At 36.4% G+C, this 27,999-nt stretch overlaps 1 protein-coding gene across 1 annotated transcript; it reads right to left on the minus strand.

The window, feature by feature from the left end:
- Positions 1 to 436: 436 nt before the first annotated feature.
- LOC100064402 (solute carrier family 22 member 10-like) lies at positions 437 to 27,999 on the minus strand. Its single transcript, XM_070229176.1, has 9 exons — positions 27,926 to 27,999; positions 8,220 to 8,374; positions 7,964 to 8,117; positions 6,607 to 6,745; positions 6,017 to 6,132; positions 3,962 to 4,176; positions 2,297 to 2,405; positions 1,611 to 1,814; positions 437 to 497 (listed from the first exon to the last, which is right to left on the minus strand). The coding sequence occupies exons 1-9, from the start codon at positions 27,997 to 27,999 to the stop codon at positions 437 to 439; spliced, it is 1,227 nt and encodes a 408-aa protein (XP_070085277.1).

Raw genomic sequence — 27,999 nt, forward strand, 5'->3', positions numbered from 1 at the left:
TGACACCAGTTTCTACCCCATAGCCCCCCTCCAAAGTATCATGTATTAAGTGTGTATATATTGGTATCTGTTTCTGGATTTCTTTTGATTTCTGGGTGCATATGCTATATTGTTCTGATTTTTGCAGATTTATGATATGCTGCTCCATGTGTCAACAAGCTACATCCTAATTCCACGGTTTTCCTTTGTTTCTGAATCATCTTGTCTATTAATATTTATTGATAAATTTGAAACTTTTTCAATTACCTCCCCAAAATATTGGATTGATCATAGAATTACATGTTCCCACAACTTTTTTAAACTGCAAATTAGTGCCATAAATGTAAATGAGATTGATTTTCCAGTGTATTGTCTTGCAAATTTGTAGATATAACGGAAAACTTCTGTGTTTTTTTCATATTTTTTGTTTCCTCACGAGGGAGCCTATGAAAGTGCCTTAAAATTTTGTCAGATTTATGTAGGAATCTTTTTCATTTACTTTTCTTGAGAATTTTTTGCTGGAAAAAAACAAGAAACAACCAATCAAAAACCAAAAACAAACATTAAAAAAACAGAAAAGATAAAAAATAAGTTTATCTTTATCCATGCACAAGTACAAACTGATCCGCTAACTATCAGCTTTTTATAATCCAGTAAAACTCATGAGCGATTGACACTCATGTTGGAAAAGGCCCTGCTGCCTGTGCAGACCCAAGAAAGCAGTTTTGAAAGTTTCTACTCTCATTGGTCTCTTTAGACCTCTGGTCAATGACACCTTTTGAAAGTCAACAGGTGGATTGAAAATCTTAAGGGGACTGCCCATTTTTTTTGGGTTGAGTTGTGTCCCCCCAAAATTCATACGTTGAAGTCTTAACTCTCAGTATCTCAGGATGTGAGATTACCATGTTTGGAAATAGGGTTGTTGCAGATATAATTAGTTAAGATGAGGTCATACTGGAGTATGGGGGGCCTCTAATCCAATATGACTGCTGTCCTTATAAAAAGGGGAAATGGACACAGAGGCATGCAGGGAGAATGCCACGTGAAGACTGGAGTTCTGCTGCCACAAGCCAAGGAACTACCAGAAGCTAAGAGAGCGGCCTGAACAGATAGTTCCCTACAGCCTTCAGAGGGATCATGGCCCTGCCGACAGCTTGAGCTCAGACTTCCAGGTTCCAGAACTGTGAGAAAATAAATTTTTGTTGTTGAAATCACTCAGTTTGTGGAACTTTATAATGGAAGCCCTAGGAAACTAATATACCATTTGTCGCATTTAAAAATACCTTTTATTAGTTTCTTATTTTCTTTATCATCAATCTTTCCATTACCAGTGGCAGCAAAATTACCTGAATCTCACAGTCACCTAAACAGGATTTATTTCTTTTATTATCTTTTTAAAGAGAGTCTTTAACTCTGTGTGATCTTCCTAACATTATTCCTTCACTGGCTATCTCATTTCTTTTCCCTTCATACCTGAGGCTCTTATGATCTGAGAATCGTGGAATATCATCATGATTGTGTGTCTTTCATGAGGGCAGGTCATATGTGCCATCACAGCAGAGCTAATTTTCATCTCTTCATCACTAAAACTACAAAACTCCTCCCAAAAGATGGCCAGAAGGTTTACTCACCCTTTTTCCACATCCTGAATGGTGTCAAGAAGAGGCTGGTTCCTGGTTTCACGTAGAAAGAAGACAACAAGACCACTAATGATGGGAAAAGCTCCATAGACGACCCAAGGCAAAGTGGGAAGATATACTATGAGGATCATCAAGAGGGGAGCCAGTGCTGCCCCAATCCTACCAGCCACTATATCTAAGCCTGAAGATCTTGCCCTGAGGGATAAATGACAATACATAATAATCTGATAAAAATCCACACGTGTAATTTGTGATATGTTATTTTGACTTGATTATGGAAGACAATAGAACATAGCTGGTAAATACATGGGCTTTGACGACAAACACTTGTTTCTGAGATTAGCTCTATGATTTTCTAGCTGTCTTTGTTAGGTTCAAAGTGCGTTAAGACTTATTTACATATTTTTAAACAGAATGCTACACAATGCACTACTCTGATGAGTGGTCCAAACAATTCATGAGATGACACATTAAAGTACTGCTTAGCACAGTGCCTGACACAAAATCAGCTTTCAATAAATTTTGGCTATAATTGTTGTTAGTATAATATTAGCACTACAATTGCAAATGGTTGCCTTTATGCTATACAGGTCTTATTGTGTTTATTGCCTCAATAAATGTTGATTAGCTGTGCAAGTCCTGTTTTGAGCCCTAGCAGAGAATCCATAAACTCATACCTGAGGACAGTGGGGATGAGTTCAACCATGTGGGCAGCAGTACTGATGGTGGGGGCAGCAGAAGAGCAGATTCCCACGCTTGCTAAAACCACACGCAGGGTCTGCATTTCTGGAGACGGGAAGAGCAATCAGACTAAGAAATCTGGGCTGAAGGAATCAGCAACCACCAAATGTAGTCAGGAAGAAGACCCTATAGGTTATTTGTACATTTCAAATATACTGTAGAAAATTGCACAGTAGCAGAAAGCTTGGAGTGGTTGATAAGCTGAGAAATTTAGAATTTCAACATTGGTGGGAAAAAGCACTTAAAATTATCAGATTAATTGCAGCAAATCTTTCTGCGTATCTGAGATTTCCCAGAGGAGAAGAAAAGGTGAGTCTAGCAGAAATTTACTCTTACTAATTCTGTCCAGTGCTCGCTATGTCCTTATTGTAGAAAGTAGGACCATCATGTGGACAATTATGGAGTCTAAGACTCAGCTCTAAACTCGAGGCCTTTCAATTAAAGTGCAGAATCTAAAGTGACCAGCCATCCTGGTTTTCCCGGGAATTAGAGGGTTTTAGTGATGTGAGCTTTTCATTGATAAAGCCAGGAAAGCTCCATGTAAACATGGATGAGTCAGTCAAACTAGCGCAGATATAACATTGTCATGGGGTGGGTATGGCATGATAAAGTAATCGAAGGGCAGGACTACTGTGCTGGTGGACAGGGTGAAGAGCGTCTAGCTCGAGAAGAATGTTAGACATAAAGAACCAAGAATGGAAACTTCTACTTGGAAAAAAAAATCAGAATTTTGGAACTACTAAAGAGAAGTTTCAGAGAGTCAGTTTTCTGCCCAATATAAACAGAAATCTAATTATAGCCTTATAATATTGGAAAGGACTCTATTGTAAAGAAGTAAGCCTGCATCATTTACAATATTCTGAGGAGTGCAGTCCATTAATCTGTAATGCTGTACAGTACATTCTTGCACTTGGAGATGGGTGAAGCATAGTGTCTGCTGAGGTTCTCCTAATCATTACATGTAATCATTCTATTAACTTATAAAGTAATATAACAGGGAATGGATTAGGCTTCTAATCTGCTTAATTCCTTGTTTCCACTGTACATTCCTTCACTACTATACAAAGGAGAATTTTTTTCATTTCCTGAAAGTCAAGAAGACTCCCATGAGCAAGGGCTGCAGTTTTGGTGACTTAACACCACATTCATATGTGGATATGTAGAGATCAGGATACAGACTAGTTATCAAAGTTGATAATGAAGAGCTCAGACAGAGGGAGTGACCATATTGTGTCCTCGCATGGGCTATAATTGCAAGACCTAGTCTCTCCATGCTTGTTATTAAAAGTGTGAATGACCAAAGGGCAAGTGACCAATTGATGCCTTAGCAAAACTGTCAGGAATAGATGGCATCAGTTTCCAGATACTTCCAGGATGTGAAGAAGATAAATATATGTCTGAGGTGCCTCTTGCTGACCTTTGGCTCTTTTCCCAACAACTTATTAGCAGAATTTGTCATAAACCTTCAGATTGGTTTCAGAGATACTTAGCTCTTTTTTGGGACTTCTTGTTGCTCCTTGCTTTGGACAAGTATGACAAATACAATCCCCAAAAGATGAGGAAAAGACCCTTCCTTTCCCCAAAGTCCAATATTCTCTCACCTTGGGGCACAAACATGTTCGCCAAAATGGAAAATCCCACCAGGAACATGAAAAGCATGTGGGCTACTCGATGACCCATATGATTCAGTGCTAAAAGTGCAAGACATCGGGATGAGGTAGTGAAAGCTCCAAAGACTACCTGGAACAGGAAAATATTGCTACCAAAGTGCTGTAGATTGATAAAGATGCCATAAAAGGGTAATGTGTTTGCAAATCTGTAGTGAACAAAAGAGTAAAGACACATGCCATAAGATTTAGAGCCTACGTGCTGCAGCTGATGATCATATTGACCCAGGCAGCCAATGATCAATGTACAGAATAGAGGCCCAGTCTGATTTGTATAACACTTCATTTTAAGGTGATAATATAAACTTACCATAAATAATTGCATGACAATATATGAAAACAATACTCTTTCTGTCATTCTTTTGTCTGAGTCCCTAAGAGTTGGCAGTGACAGGGAAACATAAGCTGACTCAATCACCAAACTGGATGGGATGTGGAAGTTGAGTATAGAAGGATTAACACTTGGAAATTAGGGAAAGAATTTCTTTTGTGAGGGTTGTCAGTATGTGGGACTCCTTCTCCTCCCCTAACCCAACACTGTGAGAAATTTCCCTTTGCTTGACTAGTGATTGATGCTTCAAAGAGACTATGTGTGTCCACTCGATTTGAAATCACAGTGTCCTTAGGTCTGGCTCAATTCTAGGGAACTTAAGGTTCATATGTGACTTCTAGGGCTGACAGACAATGTAAGAATTCAGGCAAACAAACATGCACCAGCTGTACCATATGAAATGGAATCAAAGGTTCCAAATGGGGATTTACAATTTACCCAGAAAGCATCTAAAGGAAAGGGGTCCACTTCAGTAATGTACGTCCCGCAGAGAGAGCTAGATTTCAACATTGTAGCAGAAGAGACCACCACAGACCACAACAATCCCAAGCTAGTAAGTCCTTTCTTGGCCATTATCTCTACTTTTCTTTCCACTCTAATTGTCTAGGATTCAGAAACCTGAGTCTGTGACCAAGTGAATAGGGGAAAGGTGAAAAAGCACAATGCATTTAAATGAGGAACAGTGTCCTAGGATATGCCTAGGAAGAGGGAAACTGTACCATTCAATAATTACTTTCTTAAGCTTGGCAGTGAGTCTATATTCTCCTGTGTGCTTTTTTTTTTTTTTTTTTGTAAGTCTTCAAAATTTCCCCTCCTGATGCTACCAAAGCAACTACTTATATCCTCCAAGAGATACTGGACAAGATTTTCTACAGAAGAAATTGGGAAAAAAAAAACATGTCCTCTAACATCAAAGTATATGAAGAAATTGTAGTGTGTTCATCTAATGGAATACTAAAACACTGGGGACAAAAACAATCTACTATTACATGCAACAAAATGGATGAATCTCGCATGGATAAGCTTGAGCAAAAGGGGCCTGTCACAGAACCATTTTATCATTTACTTTATGTGAAGGTCAAGATCAGGCAACACTCCTTTGTTGTGATGGAGATTAGAACAGTCGTTAAGTCTTATTTGGCCTGGGAGAGGGCAGTGAGGAGGAAATGATAGTGGGGCAGTGGTGGTGGTGCTGGCTATTATCATAGGGGATACAAATGGAACCTTTGGGGAATTAAGATTTTTCTATCTTGATCTGGACATTGGTTATGTTTTACATCTTGAAATATTCACTGAGCTGTGTGTATTCACTGTCTATTCACCTTTCTGTTTGCAAGATTTGCTTCAATTAAAATTGAAGGAAAAAAATAAAGAAAATTAAATGGCCAAATGGATATTGTGATGAAAGTTCTCAACATCAATCTCTAGTGAGGAGACTGATAAAGTGATATGACATAATTCCTTATTGTACAATCAGTTCCATGTGAGTCTTTTTATAACCCTTTGACAATCTCCAAACATAGCAATTATTTGGTGTGTTTTCCTCATCTTTTATCTCCAAATCAGCATATCCCCCTCACAACATTGTTATAACCTTTGAAACAAATAGATTCATATCTCCACTACCTTAATGTTGTCATGCACAGTGTGAAACCCACCTCAAAAAGAGCAGGAGACAGATCCTTTTACGCAGGTTGGGTGTGAGGAACAAGTCATACATAGTAGTTTTGTTCTGTGTTGCCTCCAGCTCCTCCTGCATGGTGGATCTCAAAACCTTCAACAACAACAAACATGTATCATTTGCCACCGTAGTGCCAGGTATTGCGGTGAGCACAGGCACCCAATAGCACAGGAAAGATGTGTTCCCCTTTTTCCTAGTGTAACATATTATACATGCAATCACAGGTGTGAAGTGATATGAAGGAACATGTAGGGAGCTAAAGGAGAGTCCAGAAAACTATTCAGCAACAATGGTATTTTGAAAATGAGGCCATAGAGGGTGCCGGGCATCCATGAGACTGCATAGGTTATAGATGCAGATCAGGAAGTGAACTAAAGGAAGAGGTAGTTGCTCAGTGCTGAGAGCTTCTCTTATATGAGATGGCCGTGAAAGACTACGGAATTGAGCTCACATCCTCAGCTGGCTGCCCTTTTTAGAGAGGCAGTTAGTCCATCTCAACAAAGAGAAGGTGGATGTCAGTTTATGTCTTCCCTCCAACCCAGTAAGCGCCTTCCCTTTCTTGCTCACCTCCATGTTCAGGGTTTCTTCAGCATTCTTCCTTCCATTTGTGTGTGCAGCATTTCTAAGTTCCTTTAAGCCCTCATCTGGTTTATTGGTGACAATCAGCCTCCGAGCCAACTCTGTCAGCCACCTGATGAAATGAGAGCTCCCCAGTGCAGTCAACTCTCTCTTAGTTATTTGTCATATGATTGTTGAATATAGATGCTTTTTGCCTTCCATCTAACATCCACCATTTTTTGGGTTAGACATAGAAACGCAGGTTCTATTATACAAATACTAGGAAAATATGAGAATGATCACTCCATGCAGTACATCTTCCCAGGATAGGAGCACAGACTTTGAAGTTAAATTGCCTCTCTTCTTACTCAGCAAACGTTTTTCCAAGAAGTTTAGGAAGCTGAAGCTTGAGAATCTCTCAATACATAATTCCCTTCCAAAGCTTGGCATGAGTTCTAGCAAATTTCTGCTCATCATATATATTCTTTAAAAAAAGGGAGGCCTCAAATTATGAAAGCTTAAAGCCCAACAAAGATTGGAAGTACTCCTTCCATTTCCAGCTACGTTGGTTACTTACCATATGAGTGAGTCACTTGTTTATATCTGCCTCAGTTTTTGCATCAATAAAATGGGGATACCAGTGTCATCTTCCTTGTGGGACTGTTGAGCATAGAATGACACAATGGATGAGTCTGACATGGAGTACACTCTGCTCTCTCTCTGAACTCATCTTGCTGTATTAAATCTATAGTCATCTCTGTGATCGACTAACTCTGACTCTCTCCTAGACCTGCTTTAAGTGTAGGGATGAAGTTATCCAAAAATAAGTGTTCATTAAAATTATTTAAGGGAAGAGGGAGTTCTGAACATATGATGTAAATCACCCAATCTGCAAGCCAGTTTTTAGTACTAGAGAAACTCTGCTGTTATTTTGTTAAATAACTATATGACTAAATTTGCTGTCTCTTCCTTTTATCCAGTTTCATCTACAAAGATGAAAATTACTGAAAACTTCACTGTAACCTGATTCATTACAAAGCCAAAAAAGAATTAGAGGTATTTCTTTTTGAAATATTTGTCTATATTTTATATCAAGGAAAATAATATTGGAATAACTCTATGACCACTATCCTGGGTAAGACTTAAGAAGAAAGATGGCAGAAAATAACTAGAACTCTCAGGCAGAAGTGTTCTGTTTCTCAAATTACACAGAGTGAACAGATGAGAGACATGGGTTTTAGGTCTAGACTATAATAAAGGGTCCAAGGAATAAGAAAATCAGTATGTCCTGATTCAATATTAATTTTCATCCCAGGTGCTCCTAAGACAAAGTGAGGGAGAAGGCTCATACATTGAGGAGAGAAACAAGACAAAGAAAGGTACAGACACCACCAGCTGCAGGGTACACCACTCTCGAAAGACAAAAGCCAGGCCTCCCAGGATTATCTGTCCCAAACTAAAGGCACAGCATACCAGTGTTATTACCATGGCTTTAGAGTGAGACCTTGTCCACTCTACAACTGAAAGAAAACCCAACTGGGATATAAATGTCAGATAAAGGTGGAATTTCCAGGTCAAATCCAAGGCTTGGAAAATGGAGAAGACCAAAATTAGTGACTTACTAAGCATACTGCTATTCATCATGATGGCCACGGAAGAACAGCCTGACAAGAAGCGTAGTAAGCAGTAAACGAGGAAGGTGGGCGCAAAGGCTGCACAGGTCCCTGAGATGGCCAGCAGGAGCAAACAACATCTGAGAACCACCTTTCGCCCAAACCTGAAAAACAGAGTCAGATTAGATTATGAGAACAACAATAATTTGTGGCAAAAACTTAAGAAAATGAAAGCATATTCAGAAATTTAGAGAATGTTTTAACAAGTGATTCTTTGTACCTGAAGGCTCGAAAAGTCAAGAGCTAAATCAACAACAGAAATCTCCTCAAAAGTAATGCTCCCTCTTTGTAGTATAGACTGAAAATATCAAAACTTCATCATCCATCACCCAGAGACCTCTGACACCCGGTGATACCATATAAAAGAGACTACAGTGTTGGAAATTGTAATAGACCATAAGCATGCATTGCACTAACATATGTATTTAGCATAGTAGAGAGTCTCTATAGTGTCTAGAACACAAGAGAGCTAAATGCGTCCTTGTTTCTCTAGGACCAGACAGGCTAAGGCTAAACTGATGCAAAAGAAACATCAAACAATGCATCAAAGTTGCTTTGGGGTTGTCTAAGAGGCCCTCTTTGTTGAGTCTGGATTTATAGGCCCCAAGCAATGTGCTTTATCTAGAACAGAATATAAGAGTTCCACAACCCAGAAGAAGAAATCATAGAAAGTTCTCAGAGGAAAGAATTATCTAAGATGGAGAATGAAAGGGAAAGAAGATAAAGGACAAATAAGAAAAAGGGAATTGTGTGTTTCATTGGATGTCAAGAAAAGAGGGCCTTGGTGGAGACAACTTAGACTAAACAGGATGTGCTGATCTATATGCCCAGTAATGAAAACACATGGACAAAGTTTGAGATTGGGGATTGCTCTGCAATGTTTGAAATAGAATTCTAAAAACATTCAAATAATTCTCCCTAAAGGCAGGGAATGTTAAAGGAACAAAAACAATTCCAGATAATCATAATGATTATCATCATCAAGCACATAATGTGGAAAACAAAAAATAAAATAGTAAACTGAAACAAAACCATAACAATTAGCTCAAACTAATTGCTAATGGCCTAAGCATTCTATCAAATGATGGAGAGTACCAGAATGGGTTAAAAAACAAAAGACCTAATTACATGCTGTCCACAATAGTACTTAAAACATTATAGGTTGAAAGTAAATTGACAAAAACAGATATAGAATTTAAATAGTAATAATAAGGAGGCTGGAGTCTTTATATTAATGTCAAATAAAATAAATTTCAAAACAAATACACTTTCAGCAATAATAATGCTGAAAATGTCAAATTTATGTGAACTCAACAAAACTTCAAAAAACATGAAACAAAATGGACAGAATTAGGTACCCAATTAACAATGATTGTTGGAGAGATTTTTGAATATTTTTAACGTGGTAAAATATATACGGTCATGTGTCACAATACTGGGGATACGTTCTGAGAAATGTGTTTTTAGGTGATTTTGTCGTTGTGTGAACATCACAGAGTGCACTTACGCAAATCTGGATGGGATAGCCCACTACACACCTCTGGTGTAGGGCACTAATCTTATGGGACCCTCGTCAGAGATGCAATCTGTTGTTGACTGAAATGTGGTTATGTGGTGCATGACTGTATAATAAAAAACTTGCCATTTTAATCATTTTTAGATGCACAATTCAGTGGTTAATTACATTCATCATGTTGTGCAACCGTCACTATTATCTACTTCCAAAATGCTTTCATCCCACCCAAACAAAAACACTATCACCTTTAAGCAATAACTCCCCATTCCCTCCTTCCCTCTTATCCTTCTGATAATCTCTAATCTACTTTCTGTCTCCATCAATTTGCATTTTCTAGAAATTTCATAGAAGGGAATGAATACAACATTTGTCCTTTTGTGCCTGGCTTATTTCATTTTGCCTAATTTTTTCGAGAATTCATCCATGGTGTACCATGTACCAGAACTTCATTCTTTTTCCTGGATGAATAATACTCCATTTTGTGTGTGTGTCTGTTTGTGTGTGCCTGTTTGTTTATCCATTAATCTGTTGATGAATACTTGGATTTTTTCACCTTTGGCTATTGTAAATAATGCTGTAATGAACATTGATATACAACTGTCTAAGTCCCCGTTTTCAATTTTTTAGGGTGTGTACCTAGGAGTGGAATTGCTGATTCATATGGCAATCCTATGTTTAGATTTTTGAGGAACTGCCAGATGGTTTTCCGCAGTAGCTTCACCACTTTGCCCTCCTACCATTAATGTGCAAGGGTTTCAATTTCTCCCCATGCTCACCAACGCTTGTTATTTTGGATTTTTTTTTTATTATAGCCATCTTAGCAGGTGTGGTTTCTCATATAGTTTTTTTTTTAAAGATTTTATTTAATCTTTTTCCTTTTTCTCCCCAAATCCCCCCAGTACATAGTTGTATATTCTTTGTTGTGGGTCCTTCTACTTGTGGCATGTGGCACGCTGCCTCAGTGTGGTTTGATGGCTAGTGCCATGTCCGCACCCAGGATTCGAACCAACGAAACACTGGGCCGCCTGCAGCAGAGCGCGCGAACTTAACCACTCAGCCACGGGGCCAGCTCCTCTCATGTAGTTTTGATTTGCATTTCCCTAATAACTGATGATGTTGAGGATCTTTCAATGTGCTTTTTGGCCATTCATATGTCTTCTTTGTAGAAATATTTATTCAAGTCCTGTGTCAATTTTTTAAATTGGTTTATCATTTTGTTGTTGAGTTTTAGGAGTTTTTAATATATTCTGGATATTAAACCATCATCAGATATACGATTTTCAAATATTTTCACCCATTTTTAGGTTGTTTTTTCACTTTCTTGATAATGCTCTTTGATGCACAAACATTTTAATTTTAATGAAGTCCAATTTACATGTTTGCTTTCATTGTTTGAGCTTTTGGTATCCAAGAATCCATTGACAAATACAAGGTCATGAAGATTTACTTCTACTTTTTCTTTTATGAGTTTTACGGTTTTAGCTCATATATAAGTCACTGACCCATTGTGAGTTAATTTTTGCATATAATCTGAAGTAGGGGTAAATGTCATTCTATTTTATGTGGAAATTTAGTTGCTCAACTCCATTTGTTGAAGAGATTGCTCTTTCCCACATTGAATGGTCATGGCACCCTTGTCAAAAGTCAGTTGGCTATAAACGTACTGGTTTATTTCTGAACTCTCAATTCTATTACATTGGGTTTTAGGTATATATTTATGCCAGTAACCAAGCATTTGGTTACTGTAACTTTGTAGTAGTTCCAAAACCAAGAAGTGTTAAGTCTTCTGAATTTCTTCTTCTTTTTTAACATTTTAGCTCTTTGGAGCCCCTTGTAATTTCATATGAACTTAAGGTTCAGCTTTTCCATTTGTGCAAAAAAAATTGGAGTCTTGATAGAGATTTCATTGAAACTGTAGATTACCTTTGGTACTACTGATTTATTGATAATATTATGTCTTCTTACCTCATTAACATGGGATTGTTTCCATTTTAAGGTCTTCTCTAATTTCTTTCGGCAAGTCTTTGTAGTTTGCAATGTACAAGTCTTTCACCTCCTACGTTAAATTTATTTCTAAGTATTTTCTTCTTTTAGAAGATGTTGCAAAGGTAGTAACTTTATTAATTTCCTTTTCAGATTGTTCATTGCAGGTATATAAAAAGACAACTAATTTTTGTGTTTATCTTGTACCCTGCAAGTTTGTTGAATTCATTTATTAGCTCTACTAGCTTTCTTGAGGGTTCTTTGGAATTTTCTATACATAGGATCATGTCGTCTACCAATAGAGGTAGATTTACTTTTTCCTTTTCCATTTGGGTGAATTTTATTTCTCTTTCTTGACTAATTGCTCTAACAAGATTCTCTAGAACAATGTTGAATAGCATCAATCAAAGCAGGCATCCTTGTCTTGTTCCTGATTTTGTGTGTAAGTTTTCATTCTTTCATCACTGAGTATGATGTTAGCTGTGGCTTTTTTCTTAAATACTCTTTAATATATTAAGTTCCCTTTTATTCCTAGTAATCTTATTATTCTTCTCATGAAGAGTGTTCAATTTTATAAAATGCCTCCTCTGTGCCAGTTGACGTATTATGGGTTATTTCCTTCATTGTATTAAAGTAGTATATTACATTGATCAATCTTCTTATGACGAACCACCTTTGTATTCCTGAGGTAAATCCCACTCTTGATCATATATTATTATTTTAATAGGCAGTTGGATTCAGAGTGCTAGTATTTTGTTGAAGATTTGGGAATCTATATTTATAAGGATACTACTCTGTTTTGTTCTTTTCTTGTGAGGTCATTATCTGGCTTTGGTATCAGAGTAACACTGGTCTCATAGAATGACTTAGGAAGCTTTCTTTCTCTTCTGTTTTATGGAAGAGTTCAAGAAGGATTGTTGGGGTTGGCCCTGTGGCTGAGTAGTTAAGTTTGTGTGCTCTGCTTCTGTGGCCTGGTGTTTGCCGGTTTGGATCCTGGGTCTGGACCTATGCGCTATTCATCAAGCCATGCTGTGGTAGCATCCTGCATAGAAGAACTGGAATGACTTACAACTAGGGTACACAACAATGTAGTGGGGCTTTGAGGAGGAAAAAAAAAGAGAGGAAGATTGGCAACAGGGTTTATTTAGCTCAGGGCCAATCTTCCTCAGAAGAAGGAGAAGGAGAAGGAGGAGGAGGAGGAGGAGGAGGAGGAGGAGGAGGAGGAGGAGGAGGAGGAGGAGGAGAAGAAGAAGAAGAAGAAGAAGAAGAAAGAAGAAGAAGGAGAAGGAGAAGGAAGAAAGGAGAAGGAGAAGGAAGAAAGGAGAAGGAGAAGGAGAAGGAAGAAAGGAGAAGGAGAAGGAAGAAAGGAGAAGGAGAAGGAAGAAAGGAGAAGGAGAAGGAAGAAAGGAGAAGGAGGAGGAGGAGGAGGAGGAGGAGGAGGAGGAGGAGGAGGAGGAGAAGGAGGAGAAGGAGGAGAAGGAGGAGAAGAAGGAGAAGAAGGAGAAGAAGGAGAAGAAGGAGAAATTGGTGTTAGTACTTCAAATGTTTTGTAGAATTCACCAGTAAATATATCTGGTCCTAGACATTTCTTTGGGAGTTTTTTAAAATTACTAATTCAATCTCTACTTGTTTTAGTTCTGTTGAGATTATCTACTTCTCGTGGATTCATTTTAGGTAACTCAAGTGTGTCTAAGAATTTTTCCATTTCATCTAGGTACCCAATGTGTTAGCATACAATTATCTAAGTACTCCATCATAACATTTTTTTATTATTTAGTGTTTGTAGTAATGTCCCCACTTTCATTTCTGGTTTTGGTTATTTGTGCCTTCTCTCTCTCTCTCTTTTTTGGTACTCTAGCTAAAGATATCTGTTCTGCCGATCCTTTCAAAGAACCAATTATTTACTTCATTGAATCTATTATTTTCCTATTTTTTATTTATCTCCCCTCTAATTTTATTATTGCCTTGCTTCTTCTGGCTTTGGAGTTAGTTTTTCTTTTCTATCTCCTTAAGGTGTAAAATTAGGTTATTGCTTTTATATCTTTCTTCTCTTTTTCACGTATTTTTAATTTTTCAGTTTTATTGAGGTATGATTGACAAATAAAAATTATATATATTAAGGTGTACAAGGTGATGTTTTGATGTATGTATATTGTACAGTGATCATCACAACTAAGCTAAATAATATATCCATCTTCTCACAGAATTACCATTTTGTGTCTGAAGAGAATGCTTAAGATCTACCCTTTTTGCAAATTTTGAGTATACAATACAGTATTGTTCACTATATTCACCATGCCATGGATTATAACTCCAGGACTTATTTATTCTGCAAAACTGAAACTTTGTACCCTTGACCAACATCTCCCCATTTCTCCCACCCCCAAAATCTTGGCAACCACCACTCTGCACTATGCTTCTCTGATTTGACTATTTTAGATTCCACATTTAAGTGAAGACATGCAGTATTTGTCTTGTGTCTGGCTAATTTCATTTAGGACAATAAACTCCAGGTTCATTCATATTGTTGCAAATGACAGGATTTCCCTCCATTTTAAGGCAGAATAATATTCCACTGAATATAAATACCACATTTTGTTTATCTAGTCATCTGTCAATGGACCTTTAGGTTGTTTCCATGTGTTGAGTATGGGAGGACAGATTTGAGATAGTTATTTCGTTTTCTTTGAATATATAGCCATAAGTGGGACTGATGGTTCATATGTCGTTCTATTTTTAATTTCTTGAGGGAACTCCAAAGTGTTTTCCATAATGGCTGTACCAATTTACATTCACAACAAGAGTGTGCGAGGATTCCCTGTTCTCCACAGTGTCACCAACACTTTTCTTTTATCTCTTTGATAACAGCCATTGTAACAGGAATTAGGTGATATCTCATTGTGGTTTTGATTTGCATTTCCCTGATGATTAATGATGTCAAGAATCTTTGCATATATCTGTCGACCTTTTGTAGTTCTCCTTTTGAGAAATGTCTATGCGCGTCCTTTGACCATTTTTGATAGGGGTATTTATTTGTTTTTTTCGCTAAGTTATTAAAGTTCTTTACATATTTTAGATATTCACCGCTTATCAAATATACAGTTTGCAGAAATTTTCTCCCATTGCTTAAGTTGTTTTTTCACTCTGTCGATTGTTTCTGTTGCTGTGCAGAAGCTTTTTAGTTTGACATAATCCTACTTGTCTACTTTTGCTTTTTTTGCCTGGGCTTTTGAGGTCATATCCAAAAAATCATGCCAAGACCAATGTCAAGAAGCTTTTTGCCTATGTTTTCTTGTAGAAGTTTTACTGCTTCAGGTCTTACATTTAAGTCTTTAATCCATTTACAGTTTATATTTGCATATGGTGTGAGATAAGGATCCAATTTCATTCTTCTATTTATGCGTATCCAATTCTACCAACACGATTTGTTGAAGACACTATCCTTCCCCCATTGTGTGTTCTCAGCACCCACATACACATAACAGTTTAAAGTAAATGCATGGATTTATTGCTAGGCTGTCAATTTTGTACCATTGTTCTATATTTCTGTTTTTATGCCAGTCACATACTATTGTGATTACTGTAGCTCTGTAATCTATTTTGAAATCAGAGGCATGATGGCTGCAGATTTGTTCTTCTTTCTCAAGATTGCTTTGGCTGTTCAGAGTCTTTCATGATTCCACATGAACTTTAGTATTTTTTTCTATTTCTGTAAAGCAAGTCATTGGATTTTTATAGACTGCATTTAATCTGTAGATGACTTTGGGTAATACGGACATTTTAATGGTATTAATTCATCTAATCCATGAATACAGGATATCATTCTACTTATTTGTGTCTTCTTTAATTTCCTTCACCAGTGTTTTATAATTGTCAGTGTACAAGTCTTTCACCTCTTTGGTCCAGTTTATTCCTAAATTGTTCTTTGTTGCTATGGTAAATGGGACTTTTCCCCCTTAATATCCTTTTAGGATAGTTCACTGTGTGTAGAAATACCACTGATTTTTGTGTGTTGATTTTGTATCCTACATATTTACTGAATTCATTTGTTAGTTCAAAATCTTTTTTGGTTGAGTTTTTAGGGTTTCCTAGATATATGATCATGTCATGAGCAAGAAGAGATAATTTATTTCTTCCTTTCCAATTTGGATGCCTTTTATTTCTTTTTCTTGCCTGATTGCTCTGGATAGGACTTCCAGTATGATGTTGAATATAAGTGGTGAAAGTGGGCATCCTTGCCTTGTATTGGATCTTAGAGGAAAAGCTTTCAGTTTTTCACATTGAGTATGTTAGCTGTGGGCTTTTCAAGTATGATCTTTATTGTCTTGAGGTAAGTTCTTGTATGTCTATTTTTTTGAGAATTTTTATCATGCATGGATGTTGAATTTTGTCAAGTGTTTTTTCAACATCCATTGATATGATCATGTGGTTCTCATCTTTCATTCTCATAATGTGGTGTATCACATTAAATGATTTACATATTTTGAACCATCATTGCATCCCTGGGATAAACCCCACTTGATCATGGTGTATAACAGTATTAATATGTTGTCAAGTTTAGTTTACTAGTATTTTATTGAGGATTCTTACGTCTATGTTCATCAGTGATATTGGCCTGTAGCTTTTTTATTCTTGTAGTGTCATTGGCTATGGTATCAGGGCGATGCTGGTCTTATAAAATGGGTTTCAAGTGTTCGCTCTTCTTCAATTTTTTGGAAGAATTTAAGAAGGATTGGTATTAATTCTACTTTGAATGTTTGGTAGAATTCCCCTAAGAACTATCTCATCCCAGATTTCTCTTTGTTGTGAGATTTTTGATTACTAATTCAAGATCCTTACTTGCTTTTGTTTGTTCGGGCTTTCTATTTTTTCTTGATTCTGTTTGGGTAGGTTGTGTGTTTTTAAGAATTTACCTGTATCCTCTAGGTTGTACAATACAGCAGCTTATAGTTGTGCATGTAGTCCATTATGATCCTTTTTATTTCTGAAGCACCCATTGTCATGTCTCTTCTTTCATTTCTGATTTTATTTATCTGAGTCTTCTCTCCTTTTTTCTTATTCTAGCTAATGATTTCTTCATTTTGATTATTTTTTTTAAAAAAAACGAACTCAGTTTTGTTGATTTCTTTCCCTGTTTAAATTCTCTCTTTGATTTCTTTCTGCAGTAATGTTTATTGTTTTCTTCCTTCTGCTAACTTTTGTCTTAGTTTGTTCTTTTTCTAGTTCCTTGAAGTATAAAGTTAGGTTATTCATTTGAGATATTTAATTTTTTTAATGTAGGCATTTATCACAGTAACTTCCCTCTTAGTACTACCTTTGCTCCATCTCATTAGTTATAGAAATTACGTTTTCATTTTTTGTTTGTCTCAGATATTTTAAAAATTCCCTTTTGATTTCCTTTTTGACCCAATGGTTGTTCAAGAGTGTGTTGTTAGTGTTCACATATTTGTGAATTTTCCTGCTTTCTATAGTTATTGATTTTTAGTTCCATTCCATTGTGGTCTGAAAAGATACTTAGAATGATTTCAATGTTCTTAAATTTGTTAAGATTTGTTTTGTGACTTAGCATGTGATCTATCTTGGATAATGTTCCATGTGTGCTTGAGAAGAATGTGTATTCTGCTACTGTTGGGTGAAATGTTCTGTGTGTGTCTTAGGTCCATTTGGTCCGTAGTGTTGTTCAAGTCTAATGTTTCATTATTGATTTTTTGTCTGGATGATGTATCCTTTATAAAGAGATGGGTATTGAAGTCTTGGTATTATTGTATTGCTGTCTATTTCTCCTTTTAGACCTTTCAATATTTGTTTTATATATTTAGGTGCTCTGATGTAGGGATATATATATGTATAATTGTTATATCTTCTTACTGGATGATATTTTTATCGTTGTATAATCACCTTCTTTGTCCCTTCTAACAGTTTTTGATTTAAAGTCTAGTTTTTCTGATATAAGTAGGGCTACCGCAGCTCTTTCTTGGTTACCGTTTGCATGGAATATCTTTCTCTACCTCTTCACTTTCAGCCTATGTGTATCCTTAAAAATAAAGCGAGTCTCTTGTAGACAGTATATAATTTGGTCTTGTTATTTCTCTATTCAGTCACTCTATGTCTCTTGATTGGAGAATTAGGTCCATTTATATTTAAAATAATTATTTTAGGTAAAGATTTACTATTGCTATTTTGTTCATTCTTTTCTATTTTGTTGTCCCCTTTTTCCTCTCTTCTTCTCTTGTGTTTCTTTTTAACTTGATGACTTTTTAAATAGTGCTATGCTTTGATTACTTTCTCCTTCTCTTTTTTGCATCTACTGTGCTTTTTTTGTAGTTACCATGGGGTACACAATGAGTATTTTAAGTTTTGCAGTCTGTTTTAAGATGATGACTTTAATTACATACATAAGCACTACACTTTACTTCCACCCCATACTCTTTCTGGAATTGATGTCAGATTTTACTTCTTTCTATATTGCATTTCCATTAGAAAATTTCTGTCTTTATGCTGATTCTTCCTGCTTTTGTCTTTTCATTTACATACTAGAATTAAAAGTGATTTACCCACCACCATTAGAGTAGTATAATATTCTGTGTTTGTCTTTATATTTACTGTTAGCAGTGAGATTTATACTTTCATCTTGCTATTTAATGTCTTTCTGTTTCAACTTGAAGAACTCCCTCTAGTACTTCTTGTAAGGCAAATCTAGTGGTGATATATTCTCTCGGTTTTTGTTTGGGGAAGTCTTTACATCTCTTTCAATCTTAAAGGACAATTTTACCAGATCAAGTATTCTTGGTTGGCAGTTGTTTCTTTCAATATTTTAAATATATGATACCACTCTTTTTTGGCCTGCAAGGTTTCTGAGAAATCCACTGATAATCTTATGATAGTTCTCTCGTATGTGACAAATCGCTTTTTTTCTTGCTGATTTCAAAATTCTCTCTTTGTGTTTGACTTTTGATAATTTAATTTGACTATGTCTTGGTGTAGACTTCTTTGGATTTTACTTATTTGGGAGCTTTTGGTCTTCATGAATCAAGATGTCCATTTCCTTTTCTGGATTTGGGGAATTATCACCCTTATTTCTTTAAATAAGCTTCATGCCACTTCATGGAAATATTTAATAAGAGATATAAGAACGATGGGGATGTGACAGTTGGGTTGGGAGGACAGTTGGGTAGGAGATAATAGTGGCAGCCAGAAGACTAGTTCTAAGAGGATTGATTTCAGTAGCCATGGCTCAGATTTGTCAAATGATCCTATTTGCTCTTAAACAGTAAGGATATTTTAGAAGATATTAAAGGAGACTCAGAAGTATCAAGTTCAACTCTCTATCAGTGAACACAGGTCTGCATATGACTAATAACCATCTAGTTTCTGTTGGAAAACTTTTGAAACTAGGTAGCTCACTCCTTTCAAAGGCACCACCTGATTTTCTGTGACTCTTGTTAATGTGAGACATTTTATTCACATGCCAAGGTTATCTGTGTCTTCTCAAGGTTAGACTCCAATGATATTCCAATGTACTTAGAACAAAATCTAAGTCCTGCCATGATGATATCTGGCCCAGGCATCCCTTCCCACCTCTTCTCCTAGCACTGTCTTCCATTCCCTCTAGTCTTCAAAACATCAAGCTGGTTCCACCACGCAGCCCTTCCTCTTGCTCTTCCTTCTGCTCCCAATATTCCTTTCCCTGAACATGATTCAGCCTATACCTTCTAATTTCTCAAGTTCCAATATCACCTACTCAAAGAGCTCTTCCCTGATTTTCTATCTAGTGTTGCCTCCACCCAATTTATTCTCATTCCATTTCCTGGTCCTTATTTTTCAAGGGAAATTTGAGAACATGGCCTTTCAAAGTCCACACTTTTCCATTGAGTGTTTGCAGGGCCCAGCTAGGAGGCTATTGAAATAGTCCAGAGAAGAGATGATAGGAGTGTAAATTGAAGAGGTATTCATGGAGATGATAAGAGGAGCCAGGAATTGGGGGATGTTTTAGAGATGTAGGCAATAAGACTTGCGTGTGGTTTAGATTACATTTTACTGTTGGAGGACTTCTGGTGAGAGAAATAGATGTCTTCAAGGGATTATACACTTTTGGCCTGAACAAATGAGTAATTCTGGTACCACTATACAAGATGGGAGAGGACTAGGGTAGAAGTCAATTTGAGGGGAAAATTCAAGACATCTGTGTTGGCTTCCTGAGATGGAGTTGCTCATTAGACATATGTGTGGAGATTCAGGGAGATAGGTGTATATGTGGATATTAAGGTCACAGAAGAGGTCAAATCTGGATATTACGTTGTACGTTATCAGCATATAAATATTTTTATAGTTATGAGAATGGGAGAAGTAACTCAGGAAAGAAACGCAGCCAGATATCAGTGATACCAAGGAGATTCAACCTTGCCTAAAGCAATAGCTCACTATGTGATCACCATTTTACATCACCAAAGCTGGGGCAGACATTCTCTTGCTAGGTTACTCAAGTTTTCCAAGATTGATTTCTTTCTTTGTCAGATTTCAAATCCACCCAAAGTTGTTCATTGTGCACTATGTATCCATCTGTGCCTTCATTTCTTTTTCACTAGCATTCACTTTTTCCCTAATCTAAGTTGCCATCATTAAATCCTATCAACACTGACACATCTTTTTCATCCTAGATGTTCTCCTTGCTTCCCGTCCTCCAATCAAAAATGCACATGAAGCTGTAAGAGAGCAGAATTTACCACCCCAAGATGTGTCTCTTTGACGTGGGGATTATTTTTGGCTTGTTAATCTTTTAAAAAGCTGAAGACATGAGAGAAGCTCTGAAAACCAATTAGAAGTTACCCTTTTTAAGAGACATTTATGTTTGTGAGAGAAGTCTCCATTTCTAAAGGTATCTCTCTGTACCAGGAAGAGGGGCATGATCTTATCTCTAGAAACTCATATCAATGTGGAAGACAAGGAATTAAATGTGCCTAATATCCTTACTCTTGTTTACTGTGCCCTTTCTAGTAATCTCCAAGAACTGACAGCCCCCACCTCCAAAATCCTCTTGTGTCTTTAGCTGAAGATGGTATTTAAGGTGGAGACTTCAGGCATTCTTGCTGAGTGACTCAATTCTCCTGGGCTTTCTCCCAAATATACATATTATAAAGCTTTGTTTGAGTTTATCCTGTTATTCTGTCTCATCTCAATTTAATTCTTAGACCAGCCAGAAGGACCTAGAGGGTAGAGGAATTATCTTCGTCCTCTACAGTTTAGTGATGAGGAGGGGACAAAACTTCACTGGCTGGACACTGCCCACTCCTGGACTACTGCAGCTGAGAGATCCTGGACCCCTGACAGAGCTGGCAGGAGGTAAGAATTCTTACCATGTCAGTATCCTCAATCTCTACCTGCAGAGTCCATTGGAAGTGAGAGTGGTGAACTTTTTTTTCCTTTTCTAAATTTAGATTAGCAGAAGAAAATATTGGTGAAGCTGACTTCTTGGACTCAGAGGCTCTGGGAAATTTGACTTGAGTTCTCATTGGTTTATTTATCCTTTTCCTCCCAGACATGGTCACCGTTTTCCCTTGTCTCTGTCTTTTTTTTTTTGTGCCATTTTTCCTAAAAAAGGAAAAAACATAGGGCAAGATGCAGGCATATATAAGCCTGTTGTCCGGGAATACATGCATGAGGTGAGAGCTGTTGCTAAGGGCATATTGGAAGTCAAAAAGGCTGCAAATTTTATGGATGTGGGTTGAGTAGTTAAGAGCCATTAGGGTGCTTACCACCTCAAGAAGACTCATCATAGGATAAGTTGGTCATGGACTGGGATAGATGACACAAATCCCTCACTAACTTCAAGAAAATGTCCTTACAATGATGAGGTATTCTGTAAAACCACACAATCCCCAATGCCACGATACCTCCCTCTTAGGTATTAATTTGCCTTCGAGAGACGCAGGGCTTAGTTAAGGCTGTTAATGTGCATATAAGATGAGGTTTTTTATCTTATTCTCTGTCTTGAGAGCTTATCTTTATGAGCTTTCTGATCTCTGCCATCTGGAGGATGCACATCCTGGTGTGCATCTTGACAGCCAGTTGAATAGACTGGGATTCTGAGACATCCTCTCTTTGTCCACCTGTGTCAACTCTCAGAAGAATTTGTCCTAAGGGGTCCCAGTTGCTTTCATAAGGGGCCTTTGTTGTTTCAACCTTCATTGCTTCTTAGTGCACTGTGCCTGTGCAATGAAGGCCTTTGCCTTCTTAGACTGTTTTTGGGAGTGAATTTTCTGGGTCTTGTGAGGGCTGCTTCCTTTGCACTCTCTTTTGGGGATGTCTCTTGCATCCATGGTTAAGCTGTAAAAGGCTTATTTGTTTGAGTTACTATTAAGATCCTACTTGTCAATGTGGCCAGATGATGGATCATTTAAATTGGAAAACTTCTTAATTGGAAAAAAAATTTTTGAGAGCTCTTGTTGTAATTATTTTATTGGTACCTATGAAAAGATTAAATTAAAAAGGAAATACAAAAAAAAAAAAAAAAAAAGGACCCTGGATCAGGTTAAAATTGAATTGAGAAAATGTAAAAGTATGTGTTGATAAGATTATAAAGGTTGGAATGTTTGAGCTAATTTTATATAAAGAGCTTATATTAACTTTGCCTGAGTATGTTTTAAAAATGTCTAACTGGGAATACTTCCCTTTTCCAATATTATAAAACCGAAACCTATTGATAAAGTCCTAATGAAAGCTATGATAAGAGGTATAAGAGTTGATGGAATTCAGATTAAGTTTTGTAGCAAAATTGATATATTTATGGAATTTATGTGAAGTAATTACCTCTCTTTTTGCCTGATTGTATTATAGATTGTATTGTGGGGAGAGACAACATGTCTTGCTGGGAAATGTTTCCCCTGCCTGATTGTAGAACAGCATATAAATGTGCCCTTCAGACAATGTTAATTAAACATACTAAGTGGAAGTCAATAAGGTTGCTTGAGCCCACACATTATGAGACAAAAACTAGAGGCTAACATCTGATGTTAATAAAAGAGATAATAAAAGCTCCTATCCCCAAGGTAAATTGGTCTATGGTTAAATTGTACACTTAGAAAGACAGCCTTTGTTAAATGCTTTGTGCAGACTTTTAAAGGTGTGGTATATTGTCCTCGAATTTTAAAACAATAGCTGTGGAATCTTTGTCTATATGTATGTTATATATGTGTGATATTTTACCTCCAGATGGTATGGCTAAAATTAAGAGCTCTGTTTAATCAGCTTAAAGTAAGCACCTACATAAATTATTTCTAAATGTAATAGAAACTAACCCAAATATCTTTCAAGTTAACAGGATATGAAATAATCTTTGGTAAAAAAAAAGGTTGTTTAATTTTTTGGGTTTGATTAAAATAGGCATGTCCTCAAAGTTGTCAACATTGGAATTGGTACAAACATACAACCTGGCTTTACTAGTTAAATGAGCTCATGTTATCTGTTACAAACTTGTCAGCAAAAACAGCTTAGAATGATAGCTAATTTTGTCTAATGTCTCATAAAGTTTTTGTGAGTAGTCTAAACAACTGTTGAGAGCAAATGATTTAGATGTAAGTGAGATAAAAATTTATAGAAAAATTTTTAGCAATAATTATAGTTTATGGCATGTGTACTTAAAATAGCTTCCAAAATCTCTTTGGTAACTTTAAAGTCTTGCTACATTAATTTAAATGATAAAAATTCATTGAGTATCTAGATCATTTCCAAATAAGATAAAATACTGAAACATTAATTGCTAAACATGTGTAAGTTTACTTACTTTTGTCTTATTACAGAAAAACTAGAAAGTGTGTGGGTCTATTAACAAACATGTATTTATTAAAAGATTGTACTATGACGCAACATGTTTTTATAAATTATGAAAAGTGTTTATAAACTTGTCAAGCCACAGAATGCTAATATGAGTGTTTATAATTGCTTACTTAGTTTTACTTAAAAATTAAGGTTTCTATGGGTTAAAAATTAATATGTATGACTAAAGCTACTAGAAATTAATAAGGAAATCACCTTTGTATTCAAGAAAAGTGAGATGTATGTTCTCTGTAAAGAAGGTATAAAGAATGGAAATATTTTTGTTTGTTTTGTTAAAAAAGATACATTTGTCCTAAAGTACTAGGAGGGAAAAAAGAAAAGAAGGCATGGGACAAATTCTGTGTTATAGAAGGTTTATGGAGGAGGAACCCTGAGAAAAGAGTTGTACATGGTCAAGTTGGCTAATGGTTAGTTAAGTAAATAAGTTTTTATATTTAAGTAAATAAGTTTTAATATCAAAAGTAAGCTGGTACAGGCTTAGAAGTTTTTTCCCTTTCTTAGAAGGATGATTTTCTTAAACTTTTAGTCTGCTCTTGCTAAAGGGATTATGAAAGGTTTTTTCTTTGAATAGTCTATCAGAAGGGTAGTGATTTTATGCTTTATCAAAATAAATTTCCTGTATTGCTTTATCAGGTATTTAATCACAGGTGCTAAGATTTTTCTTACAGCTACTTGATTCTCTGAATTAACCTGAGAATCTTTAATTGTCACCATGGTTAAATGGATAACTAAGCATTGTTTCATAGGGACCTATGATATTCTGTGGGTAAATGTTATTGATACAAGCGTTTAAAAATCATATAACATTCCTAAAATTCTGATCTCTCTTGGTTGTCAGTCATAATTCTAGTTATTATCTTAAAGTGTTGTATGTCACAGAATTAACTAAATTTCTTTGTTAATTACCATTTTTGTCTCTTGTCATTTACAGACAGTTTCCCAATACTCTGCTCTTGCAAATTCATTTCATTTTCAGACACTTTCATGAAAAAGACTCTGACACTTACTCCAGAATACAGGTTTCTGATAAACCTCAGATCCTAAAAGTGAAGGAAAGAAATTACAAAACTGTAATGGAAAAACTGACTTCATGAAACTGCTAACAAAGATCAAGCCCAAGAGTTGATTATGTGGGACTGAGTGAACTGATGGGGATGATTATAATTTTTATGAATTTTCATTTTAAATGCTCCTGATTTTTAGTGTTTTGTTTTTCTAGTTTAAGAAAACTTTTTTCCTCTTAAAGTAACAATGACATAGCAGTTTGGTAAATTGTACTTTTGTAAGCAGAATTTAAACACTCATCTTTATCTCCCTACCTGATCCCTCCAGAATTTGGAAACTCTTAGTGATGAATGTTCTTATTTTCATGGCAATATAGTTATACACATAAGTTCAACAAGAATTTGATCTCCTTATAATGCCACAATTAGAAACATTGGTTATATTACCAAAGCTTTGACTGGAATGTCATATTTGAGAGAAATATACATAGACTTGCATATGACTGAGCTTTAAGAAACAAAGATTGGACTTTATGGAATAAAACCATTTGGAAATATTGGCCTGGTACCTTGTTTACAGGGTTCCCATCAAACTTAGGTAAGTAAAGAAGGTCACTTCTCTGACAGGTTCCTGGAAACTCAAAATATTTTGGGGACCTGTAGGGGAGAGGAATTCATACAAATCTATATGTATTGCAGGTGGAGTCTGATGAAAAGTCCTCAGCTTTGCTTTACTGCCTTGAAAGGCCTTTAAAGTTCAATCTGAGGTTCCTTATAAAAACTTCCAGCAAAGCAAAGTTAAATGAGCTTAAAAGATAAATTGATATTCCTGCTGTACTTATGCAAATAATTGGGCCCAATTTATTGAAATGACTTATTTTGCAAACCAGTTAGTCTTAATTTGGCTATATTTGGTAAAATGAGGGTGATTTTAGAAAGAAAAATTATGTTTCAGTAGAAAACTATAGCACATTTGTGAATATTAGATTCTAGTTCTATTAATTGTGTTTCATGTTTTGATTTTCTACCCATAAACCAGACTGGATCTTGAATTCTTCTAGTCTCCTTGAACTCTTCTAGTCTCATGTCACTACAAATCTCCAAACTGTGTTCAATTAGTTTTTCTGTCATTTTCATTTGAAATAATTGAGAACTGAAACCATGCATTTTCCTGAAGCCCTGCAAACTGATATAAACTTAATAAACTTGATATAAACTTAAAAGAGATCATCACAATAGCATGCTTCTTGCTGTGTAAGCCACTCAAAAAGATAACTGAACACTCAATGACACCATCAGAGACATGTCAAACTGCAAAAGATGCTTTGACTCTGACATCTAGAAATCTTCTTGACTGATTGTACCCTGGACTCAAAAACTGGTTTATAATTTGCCCCAACTGTTAACCTTGTTCTTTTCTTTTGTTTCCATAGAAATGCTTCTTATTAAATACGTGATTGCTTGCTTCCACAATATAGGTCTAGATTTAAGAGCCCACCTACATCACCACCTTCTAAAATCAATTTAAAGGAAATAATGTATTATAAGGACTAAAAAAAATGTGTTTAATGAGATGGAACAATACTCAGCTCCTGGACTGTCAGACTTCTTCAAGTTTCAAAGGTGGGACTGTAGGGGAACAGAATTTGCCACCTCAAGATGTGCCTCTGTGGCACAAGGATTATTTGGGGCTGGTTATTCTTTTAAATACTGTAGACATGAGAGAAGCTCTGGAAACCAAGTAGAAGTTACCCTTTGTAAGAGACATTTACACTTGTAAGTGAGATCTCAATTTGTAAAGGTGTCTCTCTGTACCAGGAAGACACCTTTTATCTCTAGAAACTCTTATCAAGAAAGAAGGCAAGGACTTAAATCTGCATAATAACCTTACTCTTGTTTACTGTACCTTTTCTTGTAATCTCCCATAACTGACTCCCACTTCCCCCAACATCTTCTTTTATCTTTGGCTGAAGATGCTATTTTAGGCAGCAGCTTCCTCCATTCTGGCTGAGTCACTCAGTTTTCCTGGGCATCTCCTACGTTTGCATGTTATAGAGCTTTGTTTGATTTTCTCCTCTTATTCTACTCATCTAAATTTAATTCTTAGACCAGCCAGAGGATCTAGAGGGTAGAGGAATTGTCTTCCTCCCCTACAAAGCTTTTCTACTTATCTTCATCAAACAGCATTTTCATCATAGCACTGCCATATTAGCCATGGTAGTCAGCTATCCCAATTCTCAATCAGTTACCATAATAAAAGGATAGTGCTCACTGGTGGTTCAGTTAGATATGATACGGTGATGCTCCCGGGTATCTATCTTTCAGGCTCCATCCATTGTGGGACTCTAACATCTGTAAGAGAGTGTCTAAGACCACAATGGACATTTTATCGTGAGGCCTGGAATTAGCATGCCTCCCTTTTACCACATCCACTGGACCCAGCTATAGGGTTCCATGGTAATTACAATTAGTTTTGGGAAATGTTGTCTTCCTGCATACCCTGAAAGAAGGAAAGGTCTGGTAAGACTCTAGCGGGACTCTGCATTGATTGTATTTTTAATGTATCAAAAAGTTCAGTTAATCATTCTCCTCATTCATGATGTACTATCTTCATTAGTTTCGGCAAGGCTTCTTTCTTATATGTACATCTGTTTGTATGTGTTTCCACTTATCTCCAGTCCCATCCTTCACCAGAGACCATTCTAATATGTTGATGATTTATCTCTCTTTTTTTAAAAAAGATTTTATTTTTCCTTTTTCTACCCAAAGCCCTTTGGTACATAGTTGTGTATTTTTAGTTGTGGATCCTTCTAGTTGTGGCATGTGGGATGCTGCCTCAGCATGGCCTGATGAGCAGTGTCATGTCCACGCCCAGGATTCGAACAGGCAAAACCCTGGGCCGCCGAACCAGACCAAGCAAACTTAACCACTTGGCCATGGGGCTGGCCCTGATTTATCTCTTTATTTTTATATGTTATTATAAAATGTGTAATATCATTGGGTGTCTAAGTATGTATAGATCACCCTCAATTTATGATGAGATTACTTCCCGATGAGTCCATATTTAGTTGAAAATATCATTTATGTCAAAAATGCATTTAATACACCTAACCTAGCAAACATCATAGCTTAGTCTGGCCTACCTTAAACATGCCCAGAACACTTACCTTAGCCTATAGTTGGGCAAAATCATCTAACACAAAGCCTATTTTGTAATAAAGTATTGAATATCTCATGTAATTTATTGAATATTGTACTTAAAGTGAAAAATAGAATGGTTGTATGGGTACAGAATGGTCTTAAGTGTATCGGTTGTTTACTTTTGGTATTTCAGGGCTGACTGTGAACTGTGGTCACTGCTGCTGTTGAGCATCGCCAGAGTATCATACCACAT

Source organism: Equus caballus, chromosome 12 (genome assembly GCF_041296265.1).
Source record: "Equus caballus isolate H_3958 breed thoroughbred chromosome 12, TB-T2T, whole genome shotgun sequence".
Taxonomy (NCBI): domain Eukaryota; kingdom Metazoa; phylum Chordata; class Mammalia; order Perissodactyla; family Equidae; genus Equus; species Equus caballus.